The sequence below is a fragment of the Microcebus murinus genome, chromosome 18, assembly GCF_040939455.1.
Source record: "Microcebus murinus isolate Inina chromosome 18, M.murinus_Inina_mat1.0, whole genome shotgun sequence".
NCBI classification, from domain to species: domain Eukaryota; kingdom Metazoa; phylum Chordata; class Mammalia; order Primates; family Cheirogaleidae; genus Microcebus; species Microcebus murinus.
In genome coordinates, this window is record NC_134121.1 from 23131287 (window position 1) to 23149276 (window position 17990).

At 51.7% G+C, this 17990-nt stretch overlaps 1 protein-coding gene across 2 annotated transcripts in view; it reads right to left on the reverse strand.

Annotated features, from left to right (window-relative positions):
• The window catches only part of KSR1 (kinase suppressor of ras 1), a 154671-nt gene that overhangs the window by 68580 nt on the left and 68101 nt on the right, over positions 1-17990 (reverse strand). For both annotated transcript variants that reach the window (XM_012781603.3, XM_012781601.3), the window contains exon 2: positions 6135-6275. In XM_012781603.3, the coding sequence (XP_012637057.2) occupies positions 6135-6275 (141 nt within the window). The remainder of the gene's footprint in view (positions 1-6134; positions 6276-17990) is intronic.

The window sequence follows — 17990 nt, forward strand, 5'->3', positions numbered from 1 at the left end:
CCAAAGGACACAGGGACCAACCTGCAAGAGCTCCCAGTGGCCAAAGCTGGAACAACACGAGCAACGAAATCAATACGGTAGTTAGTGTTGGATTATAACCCGAAGCGTAAAAGAAACAGGCAGGAGTCCACACAGACATAAATAAATGGGGGAGAAGACTGCTCCCTTCCTATAGGAAAGTTCCAAAGAATACGTGTAGACACGCCTCCTAGAGGAGGCAGAGCATCACCCAACTCCCTGCAGTCCTAAGGGCGGGCCAGACATAGCGACTCACTTCCAAAAAGTAAGGCGGGGAAAGGGAAAAATAGTAGCTTTACACTGGAGAGACCTGCAGACGTGACATTAGCCAAGTGACAAGGTCCTGTCATCAGGGAAACCCCGTGGACACTGTGTTCCCCGGTGTGATGGGACAGGAAGGGCACTTCACCTGCGGTACGTTCCTTCCAAAACCCCACAATCCCAATAAACAACAGGCAACCCAGAAACCTGGCCTCAAGGCTGTCAAGGTCACGGAAAACAAGGAAAGACAGAGAAACCGTCACAGAGCAGAGGAAACCGGGGAGACGTGACAAATAAAAACAATGTGACGGCCTGGACTAGATCCTAGAACACAAAGGGGACATTAAAGGGAAAAGTGGTGAAATCCAACGAGTCTGGAGCTTAGCTGACACTCCAGTGACACTGCAGTGCTGCTTCCTCAGCGGTGACAACTGCACCCTGGTAAGGTGTGGTATTAACAATGGGGAAACGGGTGAAGGGCACGTATGGAACCCTCTGCACATCTCTGCAACTTTTCTGAAACTCTAAAGTAAATCCCCAAATAAAAAGTTACTTAAGAAAATAAACAATGGTTTACATGACATTAAGAAGTCACAAGATTCCACCTATGAGATCAACTTTGGAAAAGCATAGGTTTTTACAGTTTGGAACTTTCTCTTCTAATTATTGAACCTCTGTTTGATAGGCAGAACTTCCAGAACCGATTCCCACTGAAAGCACACAGAATCTTTCAGGGCCTGGGGGGGGGGGGAGTGGGGGACAGGTCAGAGTCCCAGTGACAGAATAAAGCAGACCCACACCCAGGGCCAGCCCTGAGGCCCACACCCCGAGAGGACTGCTCTAGCTCGAGGCACCCCCCCCATCACTAGACTGACTGACAGACAGACAGACAGACAGACAGACACACACACACACACACACACACACGAAACTCCTAGGAGCAGAGCTGAACCGAGGCAGCCGTCTCCCCAGTCTGAAGGGGCTGCAGCTGGATTTACCAAAGGGAATAGCATTTTTTTTCCAGCCTTTAGAACGCTCTGGCCAGAACCCAGGAATTGACATGAGATTTGGGAGGAAGAAAAAGAGAAATCTTGAGAAAGAGGGACCAGAGAGTTTGGGGAAGACACCCAGCCAATGGTCCCCTCTGGTTCTCAAAGCCCAGGCAGAAGGCTGCTGGGCCCACTCCCTGGGCTCCTGCAGCCCAGCCCGCCCTCCTCCTGTTCCCCACCCACTCCAGCCCCATCCCCCCAGCCCTGCTGGTGGGGATGCCCTCGGTACCAGCTGGGGAACAGGAGTTGGCCGCTTGGTCCAATGTGCCACTCTCTCTGTCCTAAGCCCTGGGCCAACTCCTGTTGCCTCTTGACTCAGAAGCCAGCCTCCTGTCAGCCCCTGTTCCCAGCCTTCCTTTCACTCCCAGGAAGCTATTTAGAGCCACTGAAGTGCAAGCTTCTCCTGCAGTCTCTGTTGGGTCTGGATCTAACCCGGGATTAACAGCAGCTGAGGATTAAAAAAAAATGGAAAAGTGCCTTAATTTTCCCTCCTCCACTCCAGTGAACACCAAAGTGCCTCTAAGCGCCTGACCCTTACAACTGCCTGGGCCGGCAAGCGGTGCATGCGTTATTCCCCCATTTCACAGAGCAGGAGACTGAGGCTCCGGGAAGAGAAAGACTTAGCCAGGATCCTGAACCCAGCCATTCTGAAAGGAGGGAGAGAGGGTGGCTGAGAGCCAGGACTTGGACAGTAAGGTGTGGAGGGACACCCAGCTCTGCTCCTCACTGGCTCTGGGATTATGGGCGAGTTACTGCACCCCACTGCACCCCCATTTCCGTAACTGTGAGATGGTGCAAATGGTCCCTGCTGTTGGGGTGCTGGGACAATGCAATGAGACAATGCCTTAGAGCACTTAGCACTACACATCAAGTGTGCTCTGTAAGTGTCAGCTCTGAGGCAAAACGGGCCACAGGCTCTCAAGGATCCCAGGACCCCACGTGGCCATAGGTGCGGCTCAAATCCAGATAGCAGCGGCTCCCAGCAAAATTGCTCAGGCTCCTGGAAGCAGCACCCCCTAAGGAATGAAGGGACATCAGCATGGTCAGACAGAGTGCTGCAGCAGCCCAAGAACTCTCTGGGGTGCTGGCTCCCCCACCTTCCCCGGCCCAGCCTTCCTGGAGAAAGCCATCTCCCCTGGGGGCACCAACTCTCCCAGGACTCTTTCCGAAGGGACTCTTGGGCAGCTGGGCACGGGTGCAAAGGTGGCTCTTTGGGGGCTATGACCCTTACAGTGGCCTCTCGTGCAAGACTTAAACTGAAAGCCAGAGCTGAGAGCCACCTGTGTCATTACCAATCAGAACCACAGCCTTGGCTCCTGGGGCCACCGACCATGTCACGATGAAATTCATTCACCCAATAAATAAACAGGTATTTATTTTTATATCTAGCTCAATCAAATGACTGCCATGTTGAGCTCAATAATCAGTGGGGATTTTGTGGCCAACCAACTAGAGCAGCTAGGTCCTTGTCTCACGGAGTTTATATCCCCGTGGGAGAGTGGACAGACCACACACAACAAATGAGTTAGGTAACTCCCGAGAGTGTTCACTGTACCAAGGTGCACTGGTAGAGAATAAAGGGTGGGGTGATCTTTAGATCAGATCATCAGGGAGGACAGCATGGAGGAGGTGACCATGGGCCCACACTAGGATGATGTTCAGGGAATGAGTCACAGAGTACTCCAGGGAGGGGAGGAGCTGGTGCAAGTTCAGAGCAGAGTGAGCAACAGAGAGTGTGAGCGAGAGGAGGGCAGAAAGGGGGAGGCAGAGGCCAAATCGCAGGAGGCATCTGGCGTTTAAAGGAAATGGGAAGCATTGGACAAGCACGTGATCTAATTCACGTTTCTAAGTGAACACTCCAGCTGCTGGTTAGCTAGGGAGTGAAGGGGGTAAAGGATGAAGCAGGAAGACTAGTCAATACTAGTCTGATGGGACTGATACAGGGGTTCAGCGAGAGATGACAAGAGGCCTGGACCCAGTGCTGGAGGTGGGGACAGAGGAGGTGAACAGGTCTGCAGCGTGTCTTGGAGGGGAGCCCCCAGGGCTCGCACGGGAGGGACCAGGGTTGACTCCCGGTGTGTGGCTTAGGCACCCGGTGGACAATGCTACCATTTACTGAGATGGGACGGGGGGTGGGAAAGCAAGCATGGATGTGTATATGGCTGGGGAGGAAGAGCCTGCTCCAAACACGTCACTTTCTGAGCTGGAGAGGTCACCGGGCAGCCGGGATGCTCCTGACCCCCCATCCCCACAGCTCTCTCCTCAGACTTCCACTCCAGTCTTCCACACCAAGTGACATCCTGGCTCCCAATGTCCTTCTGGCGTTTGGCCTCTGCTGCCTGCCTGATCCCTAGATATGAATGAGCTTACGCCTCAGTGACCACCCAGCTCTGTTTTGTCACTTCATGCTTCAAACACTACCTGACTCAGCATCCCCTATGCCTCTGGGCAAGGCTAGAACACCCCTTCCCCAGCTACCGCAGAGCTGACCACGTGACAAGGCAGCCCCCGCAGCCAGCCGCCATCATACTGGCTTCTGCCCTGGGAACACCCGGCCCCTCTCTCAAAGACGGACAGGGATGGAGCTGGGTGCCTGCACATTTCAGATCTCTGCAGGGAAATCCCTTGGGGAGCTTCTGCCAAAGATGCCTTAGGCCCAGGAAAGGAAGTGAAAAGGCACTTTGGAGTCCAGCATGCCTGGGTCTGAACCTCGAGTCTGTCCCTGCTACTAGCTCTGTGGCTGGCGTAGGGCCCCAGTGTCCCCGGCTGTAAGCTGAAGCCGTGAGTAGGAGGGATCTGCTGTCTCTGAGCTCTTAGCCGGGGAGGGCGGGTGGGTAGGAAGGAGGCAAGGTGGGAAGGGGCAGGGGGCTGAGGGGCCCCTCAACTTTCCATGGCCTCCAAGTTCATGATCTTAAACCTGTACCCGGGGACTCATCGTTACATGTTCAGGACTCCTTCCTGAAGGCAGGAAGCTGTTGGGCAGGCAGGCAGTGGGGCGGTGGATGGAGACCATAGCCCAGCGTGCATATTATCTGCGCACGTGTGTGTGTTTGAGTGTGTGCACACACGCGCATGTGCAACTATTTGTGAATACTCTAGAAAACTCCATCTCGCAAAGCACAGTTTCCTTCAAACTCCTCCAACCCACCCCTTTCTGCCAGCTTAAGAGCTGGTGTACCCCACAGTTAGGAGGGTTGCTGGGGCCTGGGATAGCTCCAGGGGCATGTGAGGTGTCGATAACTCTATCGATGAGCTCCCCTGTGGGTCCCCCATTTACCCCCACCTCTCCACCCCCCACCACACGACAGGAACCTTTCATGTTGTTGTCATTTCCCGTCCAGGAATCTCTCCTAGGGAAAATTCCTAAGTATACAAACAGTCTCATAAATAATATTAGCCCCTGTGCTGTGACTAATAGCCCATGGCTGGGGTTAACCTCTGCCTGGTAACTGACCACACCACAGGCACTCCACAAGACACAAATAAGTAATAAATACAACATCAAAGCATGAAAACATGGAGAAAACGTGTTGGTAGGCATGTCAAATGATAAGAACAAAACCTAACATTATTTATTCAGGATGGTTTAAACCAGTGCTGGCCAACAGAAACATAATGCAAGCCACTTACTTAGATTTTAACTTTCAAGTGGCCACATTTTAAAAAGTAAAGAGAAAACAAACATGTAGAAAATTAATTTTAATGTTATTCAGCTCTATATATCCAAAGGAGTGTGATTTATACTAGACATAAAAAAAGTTCTGAATGAAATTTTATACTCTTTTTCCTGTACCAAGTCTTCAGAATTCAGCCCATCTTCAAATTTATATCTTTGATACAGCACATCTGAATTTGGACTAGCCATGTTTCAAGTGCTTAATAGCCACACAAGGCTAGTGACGACCTTACAAGACAGTCCAGGTCTTGCCCGTTTCTCACCCAGAAATTTTTAAAAGACTTTTGAATCGGTGATGGGGTGGGGAAAGACTAGATCATAATGATCATATTTTCTCTGAGCAGTGGGAATATGTTACGTGATTTTTTTTCCTTCTTTCTGTTTTCCAATGTGTCTAAATATAACGAATTCATGTTACTTTTTACACAATAGCAAGAGCCAACCTTGTTAATTTTAGAATAGAAGCAGGGAGTTTAGAGACCCAACTGGGTGAAACTTACTTGGCAAGCATGGATTTATTTGCACCCACGAGAGCTATCCCTGCACCCCTGACACCTAGCATGGTACACGCTCCACATACACTGGTTGGTTAGTTGGGGGGTGCGGGGTTGTATGGATAGGAAGAGAGAACAAAGGAAGGAAAACAGTACATTGTAGCAGTCAGAAGAGTAAACTGAAGTCAAATTCTCTTTTCAAACTTTCAAGGCAATCACTTACTGGATGTGTAATTTTAAACAAGTTACTTAAGCATTCTGTGCTTTAATTTTCCCCAATATAAAATGGCAACAAGGATACTAACTCCCTTATAGGGTTTTGTGAGAAGTAAATCTATACAAAATGTTTAACACAGTGTCTGCCACATAGCCAATGCTTCCAGAAGTGCTGGCTGCTGTCATCATGATGAACAAATGAATGGCCAGCATGGTCAGGCTGCCCTGGTTTATAAGGTACTGACTTAAAGTGCCAGGGCACTCGCTGGAGTGACTTTTACTCTGGGCCACTCCCATCCCCTTCTCAAGAGCAGAGAGCACCCCCCGCCCTTAGCCACGGTGAAGCTGGCCCACGGGTTTGTGTGGTCCCTCTGCGTGGCCCCTCACACTCCACCCCTGCCCAAGCCCCGGCCCGCGTACCTGCACCACCTCCGGCCTCACGTTGAAGGTGTACAGCCAGTCGCTGAAGCGGGGGTAGCTGTTGAGCTCCGAGGTCCTCTCGCTGGGGGCCACGCTCAGCTTGCACTGCCGCTGCTTACAAATGTACCGGACCAGCTTCGCCTGCGGGAAGGCCAGGGAAGAAAAGGCCGCGTTCATTCGTGGCCCAGGCACGTGGCAGCCCCCAGCAAGCTACAGGGGAGCTCGGGCAGACACGAGCAATGTGATGAGGACAGCGGCCTGCCGGCTCTGCTCTCGGCTGTTTGCGTGACACAGCCGGGCTGACACTGCCCCACCCTCAAGACCATGAGGTCAGAACAGAGAACTGGGTTGAACATAAAACGCCTTCCTGCTGGGGTGGGGTGGGAGAGTCGGTAATTGATAATGTGGAAGACTTTGGGGTTTGGGGAGGATGGGTAACTTACCAAGGATGTGTCCAGCCTAGAAGCAGACTGCCTACATTGGGGTCCAGTGGCTCGGTCTCATCCTAGCTCTGTGACCTCGGACAACTTACTTAATTCTGCCCCCAACCCCCACCACCAGAAGAACCTCCATTTCCTCCTCCAGAAAATGAGGGTAATAACAGAATCTGCCTCTCAGGGAAGGTGAGAAGAATGACGCCCGCGGGACATGCCCAGCATGCAGTGAACAACAAAGTGTGGCCGTGACTGCAGGGCTGTAGCAGTGCTGGTCAGGGTCCCCAAATAAGCTTTCAGGGATCCATACCCTGAAATGTATGCAAATTTCAGACACGTGAGCCTTTGTATTTTCCAAGGGAAGGGTGTCCAAAGCTTTCAAAAGACTCTTGAAAGGCTAAAACTTCAAATAAGGTAAGTTTAAACGAGGACAGGCAGAGACAGACCTAGATCAGCCTGGCAGTCTCCGTGACAAACACTGGGCTCCGACCTGGCGCCCAGTACTGGACTGAAGAAATGGGGGAGGAGGGGCACAAGGAGGGCGCAGCCAGGGGTGGTTAAAAAACAAAGGAGACGCGTCCCATCTGGAGGCCAGGCCAGGCCAGGCCAGGCTGAGCAGGCTGAACAGAGGGAAATGAGCACATCGCCACTGCAGAGACCCGAGGAGGCGCCTGGCTTGGCTGAGATCAAGTGAACCAGGGACCCAGCCAGAGCTTCCGAAATGTTGCCGGGACTCTAGTGCCCTCCTGTTGGTGACTTCCAAGATTCCCCCCAAAAAGGCAAGCACCACCTTCAAGTCTCCTATAGGACCCTGCCATTCAGAGACACCTCCTGGGTCATGCTGCCCCTCACAGGTTTTGCAGTTACTGTTAATTCATTCCTTTTCCTTCCATCTGCAAATAGAGGTTGAGCATTCCCAATCCAAAAATCCAAAATCTGAAATGCTCCAAAACTCACAACTTTTTTAGCACCAACATGATGCTGAAAGGAAATGCTCACTGGAGCATTTTGCAGTTCGGATTTTGGATGCTTAACCATTGAGTAAAATGCAAATATTCCAAAATCCAAAAAAAATCTGTAATCTAAAACACCTCAGGTCCCAAGCACTTCGATAAGGGATACTCAACACTTAGTAAATCTCAGTATAAATAAATCTTAGTACATTTTTCTAAAGGCCAAGGATTCTTTTGTCAACAGTCACAATATTAAAAAATAATAATTTTAAATTTCAAATATCTAGAAAGGCTCCAAATTTCCAATTAGAACAGGAGCTTATAACCATTTCAGAGTAGGGACCCCTCTGGCAGTCTGGGGAGGCTCATGATCTCTTTCTAAGAACAATGCTTTTAAATGCATAAAACACTTAGGGTTACAATGGAAATCAATTGTTATTTAAATACGTTAATCAAGATATTAAAAGTGTGAATGTAATTAAAGCACCTTTATTAAAGTATTAAATGATATCTAGCAGTGGGTCTAATAACCACCATGACTTTGGAGCTGTCGCAAGTGTAAACTACTTTTTCGACAGCTCCATAGTGATACTGTATGAAAACAGCTGTGATTGCTACTGGTGACCGAGTCGCAGGTACTTACTAAGATGACCGTGCCTTGTTGCTTACAACCAAGTGGAACAGCATGCTAAATTCCCATTAAGGTTAATGAAAATAAAAGTGCATTTTTCCCATCCAAGTCTGTGGGTCCCTGAATCCTATCCACAGACCCTAGATAAAGAACTCCTGTGGCTAGAGGGATGTGAACATGAAACGAGACCCACAATGACAACAAAACCACTGCTCCCACATCAGCCTGTCTGAAATTGCCCCCCAGAAACCATTTAATTGCTTGGTCCCAAGTTCACCAAGAATCTGGCAAACCCAGATTCAGCCCACTCAGGGTCACTAGCCCTTCTCATGTAACCCCAAACTCCGTAAATCCTGCTACCTTCAGGACACCAGGGCCTCAGTGGCAAGTGGGGACAATCGCTAGACAGGGAGCCCTGAGTCAGAATCAAAATAATCCCACTCAATTGTACAGTCCGGATGTTTGGGGAAACCGTGCATTCCTGCACCACATGCCCTCAGGCGTCCGGAGCAGACACTGCTGATCCCACACTCTCACTGAGGCCAGAGAGTGATCACATAAGAAGTCTACTCGCTGTCCTATTAAGGGACCAACATCGTCAGGGACAAAGCTGACACCTGCGCGTTTACCCTACAGGTGTAAGTAGGCACTCAGTGCCCTGTCCCGGCTCACCCCACTCTGACCCTCCCTCCCGGTGAGATCAGAGGCTAATCCCCAAGTAAGGACCTCAGTCTCCCCCCACCCATCTCCATTCCGCAGCCCCTGCCCCCACCCCGCCCTCCAGGTACACACCCACCCACCAGCCATTCCTGAAATCCTTCCTGGAGTTTCCCACCCACGCCAAGCCAGAGTCCCCACGTCCCCTGCCAAGTGGACCACGTGTGACTGTATCACGCCCGACCACGGTGGGCCTCGTACTAAAGTTAACAGCTTCTGCTTCAGTCTCTCCCAATAGATCTGAGCTCCCCGGGCACGGGCACATCTCAGAAGGCTTCTGAGGTGAACAGATCTGAGTTCAAAGCCACCATTCACTAGTTGTGTGGCTCTGAGGAAGGTACATTAATTTTTCTGAGTCTGTGAAACAGGAATGGCGACACCAAGCTCACACTGCACTGCAGTACAGAGACCACACGAGACTAGGTCAGATGCCCCTATTGTCATACATCAAGGCAGGGGCCGTGCCCACCTCATTCACTACTGTCCCTACCTGCCTATTTCCGCACCTGGCACTTAACAAGTGCTGAGAAATGCCCGAGGAAGGAAACAGGGGGCCTTCTCCCCGTGTTTCTCACAGCCAGTTCCTCCCTCCGTTCCAAACAGCTCTCAGACCACCACTTCGAAGGGCTGACCAGAGACAGGACTATATAAATCAGGCAGCTGTCCAAACTCAAAACCACTCTTTTCCACGTCAACTGAACAGGCTGGGCTGCTGGCACCAACAGCAGCAGCTATGAAGACCGTCCGCCACTGGCACAGGCCTTCAGGGACCACGCTCCTCCGGGAGTGATTAATAACATCTGCTCTGCGCAAGACGTTGGGGCCATCGCAGGCCAACATCGAGACGAGCCAGCATTTGGGGCTTCTCCAGTTCAGCCTCCTCCCCACCACCTGCTGCCCTTTTCAGCCAGAGGCCCCCCCTTCCTCTGCCAGGTGGGCTCTTCCCAAGGACTGTTGTGCCTGCACAGATCAGCCCAGACACCCCTTCCTCCAGGAAGCCTTCCCTGAGCCCTCTGGCCCCTGCCCAGATCCCATATCACAGCTCTGATTTTTTGCTTGTCTATTTTAAAACTTTTGTCACATGGGTGGACACACGAACACACGACGCGTTGTGCCCGACAAGCACGAGACATTTATCAAATGGTAGCGGAAAACAAATGCCAATCAGGCAAGTGATGAGGCAGGAGCCTGATCATATCTAAACCCAGAGCACGCTCCCCAGAAGAAGAGCAAGTGGTTTCTTTTTTTTTTTTAAGGGTGTTAGAGGTGCCCACTAGATAGCCCAGAGCAGTCCCCGCGGAGGACTGGGCAGAACCCGAAGTGATTCCTTGCTGCGCCCAGGTAACAATCCATAAACCCAGCAGGCTGAGCCTGACACATGACACACTGTGACCCATTTGCCAGGGACCCATTTGGTGTTCTGGAAGCTGCTATCTCCCCGAGCTCATGAAGAAGAAACGACACCTGCAGATTTGGGTTCTCGCATTCACAGAGGACAGAGGAGCTCAGCGTGTGGCAAACTCCCCGTCAGTGACATACAGCTGCTCTTGCTTTTTGGAAAGTTGGTTGCAATGACAGAAGCACCAAGGGGTGGCCCTGCCAACCCAGCCCTAGGGGCTTACAAGGGACCTTTCGCTGGTAGTGTCATTTTCTCTTAACCACAAAACCACAAGATATAAATTTTCCAGCACAGAAAAGCACCTGGGGTTCTAGGGATGGGAGCAACAGCAAGAGGGAACTTGGCCATAGGAGAGGCCCTGGCCAGACTCATAGACCCCACCCCCACCTGACACAGAACCTGGTTTACAGAAAGAGCAGAAGAGCATCAAATCAGCCCATAAACAGTTGGTGGGTACTATCAGATGCACTGTACACAGCAGGCACTCACTAAGTGTCCTGGGCTGAAAGACCTCGGCTCTGGTCCCAGGTCTGACGTTTAAGATCAAAGATCTTGGAAAAATCATCCTCAGCTCAGCTTCAGTCTCACTACCTACAGGCGAGAGCATCACTTACGGAGGTTGGGGCCAAGTGAGTTGCTATATACAAAAGATTGCCTGGAAAAAAGCTACACGGGTCCTCCGACATTACAGTTGGCTGCTCCAACCATAAACAAGAGGCAAGAGAGCTCCAGAGGAAGACCTCAGCTCTCAAGACAGGCAGACTAGGCCTTAAAGTCCCTCAACACCATCTTCCTTCAATGAGTGAACACAGCCATAGAATTTGACCTGTAAGTCTCAGTTTCCCCACCTGTAAAATGGGGTCGATCCACCTCAAAAGGCTGTTGCAAAGATTTACACGAGAAAATATGAATGTAAAATGCTCAGCAAAATGCCTGCAACAGGGCAAACCCTCATTCAGTGGTGGGGGGGCTGGAGCGGGTGGTATCCCCAAGCAGCAAAGTCCTTGTGTCCTCCTTAGCAGTAGTGAAGATGTGGGTGGGATCATGTCCGTGCCAGGGATGGGACGAAAAAAGACCCTGAAATCAGTGCTGGCCTCGTCCTCATCATTTCCCTTTACGCTGGGCCTCAAACTGCCTCCCCACAGCTGGCACCCACGGACCCTGGGTCCACCCTCCAGGGTCCGTCACGGCTGTCACAAGCGACCCGCTCAAAGGCCAGGCTGACTTGGGAGACCGGGCTCCTCCGTGGCCACAGAACCCACCATGCCCTGGAGGTCGCCCCCGTGGAGCTAGAGCAGTAGCCGCTCTGCCTCCAAAAGCGAGAGGACAACGCTGGCTACGATGGCAGTCTGAGCAGAAACCTCCCGCGGGCTTCCACAGGGCACTGGACGGGGGCCAGCCATTGTGCCGGACTGGCCAGGCGGTGCAGTGGTGACGACCAAACTGCCCACACCTCCTGTTTTCTACCAGCGCCTGTTCTGACTGCTCGGGGGCCATGCCCGCCATTTGTTAACTGCCCCATCCCCCCGTGGGCAGCTGGGGTTTGGCAGACAGGCAGCTCCACCCTGGGCACCATCACGCATCAGCTGTGTGGCAGGAACTGGGTCACTTCATCTTAGTTTCCTCATCTGTCAAGTGCAGAAAAGAACGCATGCTCCATAGCTCCGCCGAGAACTCACTGCGGACTCATGCATGCAGTGTTTATCCAAGTCCAGAACGCATAAAATACTTGCTGAATAGGACCCTGTTAGTATTGCTCCTGCTCAGCCTGCAAGAACAGCCTTGATGAGGAGGAGCAGGAAGACTTTTGGTGGGTGCCACTTGGATTATACCCCACCCAGGCTTTTTTAAGCTTTTGCAAAAAAAAAAAAAAAAATTTTTTTTTTTTTTAACTACAGAAAAGGTAAAACAGAAAACACCTCTTTCCAGACTACTGACTTCGCAAACAAAGTCAGCTCCACCCTAAAATTGCAGGGCCTGAGATGGGGAGGTCCCTTCTGCGGGCAACTCCCAAGCCCGTGATCTGGGCTGTGTAAGAGGCCAGATGCCGAGATGTGTGTCACCCTAACCCTGATTCACACGTCTGCTGCCATGGGACCCTCGAGGTGGCCAACATACTCATGTCTCAAAAGCAGGACAGGAGGTTAAGTCTATGGGGACAGAGGTGACAGATGTTAACACATAAATGAACAAATGAATCCCGGGCACAGGATGAGAGGAACACCAGACTCCCACGTAGAATAGCAGGAGCCCTCACAGGCTCCCTCTGTTATAGAAATCATGTCAGTATGCAATTGTCAGCCTAGCAGTGTTAATAATCTCTTCTATTTGTATGGGACCTCATCACCTTCTCTCCCGGGATTGCCAGTGACAATTCCAGGAGACAGGGATTACAGAAGATCCCTGACAGCACAAAGACGACGTCCCAATCTTCACACAGCTCCTAAGCTGGCAATGTCCCTGAAACATATCACTCCCCCTACCGAATACCGTCACCTGTAACTGAAAACATCACAGACCCATCCCGACTTCTAATGGGAAGTACCGTGGACTCAACAGTGAGTAGAGGAAAACAGAGCTATGCCCACACGTGGGTGCTGGGCTCGCCCACTGGCTAGGGGCTGCCTGCCCGCCACCGTGCCAGCAGCAAGGCATGCAATTCTGAGTCCAGCCTCAGCAGGATGAGTGACACTCTCCTTTAGCGTCACTCACAAACCCACGTGTGTTAAACCCATGAGACTAAAAGGTGTATTTTATTAGTCCCATTTTACAAACAAGGAAACCAAGGCACCAAGCTTTATATTAATAACTTTCTCAAATGCTGTGGTTAAAGAAGGGATTCCGATCTTGATCCAACACTCTGTCTCTAGGTGTCACACTACGTCCCAAAATAACGACCCCTGCCACCCACACCCTCAGCTCATCCAAGTGGTCCTGACTGGTGGGAGCAGGATGGCAGGGAGCAGGGTCTACCTCTCCTGGGACCCAAAGCCCCAAATCCAGCAATGTGAATAGAAGCTGCAGGCTGGCCCACACCTTCTAAATGTACCCAGCCACCCCAATGGGACACCACCTCTGGTCCTGGTTTGCAGTAACCTAGCCTCTGGGGTTACTGCAGTAAACTACACCCCATCCCTGGCTCCAAATCAGCACTGACATTGACCACCACCTGGCCACCCTTTCAGGAAGATCCCAGCAAGCTTTGCAGAGTGAGGTGAAGGGTGGACAGCCCCTGTACTCATCCACCCCTTTCCTCTTGGCCTGTTTAGTCCTCCTGCAGCTGGTGCAGCTTGTGGACCGGCTTCCAGCTCACCAGCACCCCTAGGACCCTGATTTCTTCCTCCTCCAGGCAGCACCGCCCTCTTGCATGGATGCCTACCCAGTCCTTGCTTGGGCCGAGCCATCCCAAAGTTCAGCAAGTCACCAAAGCCCTCCTGACTTACTCAGCCTTTTCCCCAGTGGTCTCTTTCCCAACAACTACAAGCCTGCGCTGCCCAGACCTCAGGGATGGTCCCCATACATCTACCTCCTTGCCAAAGCTGGAGTGTGCTTCTGGAGACTTCCTGCCAACCCAGCCAGCTAGGCAGTCTGGCCTGGCTGCCGCGGCCAACATGTTGCAAAATGATTTCTGAGAACATAAGGAGGTCTTGACGCAGCTGACCGCTTCACTCCCAGGTGCGGGCTGACCACAGCGCCCGGCTCCAAGGGTGCCAAAGGCGGCCCTGGCTGCTAGTAAACACCGCCCAGCCCTCAAGGAGGGGCATGACATTCTCAGGCAAGGGGCAGAGTGAGAGCGCGCACCAGGGAAAGTGGGGAGAGGAGAAAGTACAAGTGACCTCAATCCTTGGGCTAGGCGTTTCGCAACAGCAACCCTTGCGCGGCTTGTCCCCTGCCCGCATTCTCCTGGGGAAGCTGCCAGACTTGTGCTTTCGCGCAGAGACAGCCTCCCCGCCAAGCCTCCCCCCAGCGATCCTGCCTTGACGTCAAACTCAAGAGTCGGGGAACTTCAAACACAAACAAACAAATCTGCCCCAGACCACAAGTGGAGACGTTCCCAAGGAGGCCAGGGGTGAGAGCGGCCGCAGCTGGGAACTCAGGGCTTCCCGCCCTGCCCTCAGATCCACCAGGGCTGCGGACTCCCGGGAGGTTCGACCCCGGGCTGAGAAGAAACCAGATCACTCTTTGGCTTTGTCGATGGGTATGATGGCGCGGCAGTGGGTGCAGGAGACCCTGCCCCGAAGCACGAAGTCAGCTCCTCTGTGCAATCAGCGCCCTATTCAGATAACGTCACCTGTTCCGATCACCCTGACACCAAGCATGAGTGGCCAGAGACAGCAGAGACCATGTGGGTAAGTGCGGGCTAGAAGCACTCACAAGGCTTCCTGGGAAACACGGGGTTGGAGCTGAGCCAGGGAGGACAGCCAAGGACATGAGTTTTCTCAGCAACACCTGAGGTCAGGAGACTCAGGCTTGAAGAGGAAGGCACTTCCCGGATCCAAATAGCCCCCAACAGCCGCCGCCTGAGAAGCCAGGTGCATCCGATAAAAAACTGTGCTCTTCAGAAAGCAAGTTTACCTTGTCGAAATCCCGGCAAGTGCCTTTTGAGTTCTGCTTCCTGCCTCAGTTCAACGCTGTTATGCAAAACCCCAATACCTCATGTGTTCTTAGTCCTTGGGGGCTGTGGGGACAAACTAGGACTCAATCATGAGAAAGACAGACGCCTACTTTAACCCCTAACTCCAATGGGGACTAAAGGAGAGAAGGACTTCTATCCACCGTCCAGTCAGTCATTCAACAAACAGCCAAGAGACGTCTTTCCAATGCCAGGCCCCGTGCTAGGCACCGAGGACGGGTCATAAGCAGCCCAGCCCACAAGCTTAAGGAACTCACACGAGTGGGGGTGACAGACGAGTCCAAAGATGTGCCTGGCTGAGGAAGGCAGCGAGGCAGACAGCAAGCGGACGCGTCCCCACCTCTCAGTGTCCATGACGCGGCAGCCCCAGCGCTCGGGATCTGCTGGGAGGCCAAGGGGAGAGCTGGCCCACGTGTCAGGAGCCACAGGTGTAGTGCTGCCCACAAACCAGGTCCTCCGTCCACACAGCCTGCGTCCCGGTGCAAACGTCTGTGGGCCAGGCCCACAGGGCGCGGCCATGGAGCTGGTTTACCCCTCAACCCCTCAATTACAACACAGAACCCTGGAGAATTCCTGGCACCACACCACTGGAAGGGACCCTGGTGTGAATTACCAAGTGGAGGCCTAGGAAAAAAGGCAGAGGTCGTGTCTAACAGCAAAGGTGGATTTTGGCCAATGGGCCCACCCCCCTTACCTGTCCTTAAAACCTGTTCCCCTGGAAGCCACTGGAAGGCAGGGATGGGGAAGGTGAGGCACTTAAAACACAGGTGTATATGGCAGATTACGCTCGCACCCGTGATCCTAGCACTCTGGGAGGCAGAGGTGAGAGGATCGCTTCAGCCCAGGAGTTTAAGACCAGCCTGAGCAAGAGCGAGACCCATCTCTACTAAAAATATAAAAATTAGGCCGGGCGAGGTGGGTCACACCTCTAATTCTAGCACTCTGGGAGACCAAGGCAGGAGGATTGCTCAAGGTCAGGAGTTCAAAACCAGCCTGAGTGAGACCCCATCTCTACTAAAAATAGAAAGAAAGAAATTGGCCAACTAAAATATATACAGAGAGAGAAAAAAATTAGCCAGGCTTGGTGGCGCGTGCCTATTGTCCCAGCTACTCGGGAGGCTGAGGCAGAAGGATCGATCGCTCAAGCCCAGGAGTTTGAGGTTGCTGTAAGCTAGGCTGACGCCACAGCACTCTAGCCCGGGCAACACAGTGATACTCTGTCTCAAAAAAAAAAAAAAAAGAAAGAAAGAAATATAAAAATTAGCTAGGCGCCGTGATGTGGCCTGTAGTCCCAGCTACTTAGGAGGCTGAGGTCGGAGGATCCCTTGAGCCCAGGAATTCAAAGTTACAGTGAGATGTGACACTACTGCACTCCAGTCTGGGCAACAGAGCATGACCCTGTCTTAAAATAAAAAACAAACCTCTGGTGTGTAAGCACCTGCTATGAGGAGGAGACTGTGCCCGATGCCGGAGAGATAAAAGGGCTTCCTCTCCAGGGCCATGGCTCAGGCCATCACAGAAAAGGATGAAGGGAAGGGCAGATGATGCCCTGGACACCAGGGGTCAACCCATGCAGCACAAACGCCCTGCAAGGATGACCGGTGCCAGAGCCACCACTCACTATGGAGCGGTGCACTAGGCCCTGCTCCGCCCTACCCAACATCCATCCACTCCTGACGTCTTCCTCACTCACAGAACCCAGTTTTGTCTGGGGTGGCACTGTGCCTGGTGACCACCTGGTCTGAGTCAGTGGTTCTCAGCCCTGTCTTCACTTCACGGCCCACGAGATTCTGATGTAACTGACTTGGGATGGAGTCCCAGCAAGGCTATCATCATAACTCAGTCCCCACTTCTAGCTTCCCTTGAGGCTGGCTACTGTGACAGTTCGGGCCAGTGAGGCACCAGGACATGTCTGCTGGAGAACCACTGGGAAAGCATGGGACAGACCCTGGGCCTGGCCACCACTGCTGTCTGCTTTGAAGATGACAAGCTGCGCAGCCATCCTGTAACCATTAGAATGGCCAAGAGTTGCCCAGAGAACCAGACAGACTATCCCTGTTCAGCTGCCACCCCAGCACACTAGTGCCACCTGACTCCAAAGTTATCCTAGGAGAAACATCATGGCCTATCAAGTCACATTTTCTGTCACTTGCAACCAAAAGTAGTCCTTTCTAGCATTTATTAAGCTCACAATATTTCAAACTTCCTTCTAAGGCTAATGTTTCTAAGGGTGAGGCTTCCTGTTGGCTTCCAGAAAATCTATAAGAAAAACACCATACCCCTTCATTCTTCTTGGGACCGCATGCCAACCAAAAGCATTCCTCTAAAAGTCCTTAAATTTCAAAGAGCAGCTAATATTTTATGAAGTCCAATTTATCAATCTTTTTTGATTTTTTTGGCTTGTGCTTTTTACTTCCAATCCAAGAAATCCCTGCCAAGCCCTTAGTCACAAAGATGTTCTCCTAGGTTCTAGAAGTTTTATAGTTTTATCTTTTTTGTTTAGGTCTATGACCCACTTTGAGTTAATTACTGTATTCCAGGCCAGTTTTAACCACAACTGTGCATTTTGTTCTAACTGGGCATTCCTATGTACCAGACACTGTGCTATGCATTCTATGCATATTATTATATCTCCTCTAATACCCCATTAATCCTCTGACAAACACTATTAATTTCATTTTACAGATGGGGAAACTGAGGCTTAGAGAGATACATATACATGAAAAGGACCCTAGTGTAATACAGCCCACATGTAGTACCTTAGAGCACCTTCAAGTGCATCATACAGGACCTGGAGCACAACGAGACATTTACCCTGATTAAAGAGGTAGAGAGATGTGGAATCCTTGCTGGTATTTGATGTTTGGGAACACAAATTCCAGCTGCACTCCTGCTCTTAGGCAGATACAGGGTGACCCAATTTCCAGGAGTACACACAGTGGGGGTGAAGCAGGATACACAGGGTCTTGCATTTGCTGGAGCTAAAGAAAGGCTGGCACTGCGCTTGCTTTTGGCAGTGGGTGGTGGGAGCTGCTCTTCCCCACCAGGTAGCCGCGGCATCATCGGAGTCTGGGATACAGGTGTGGACC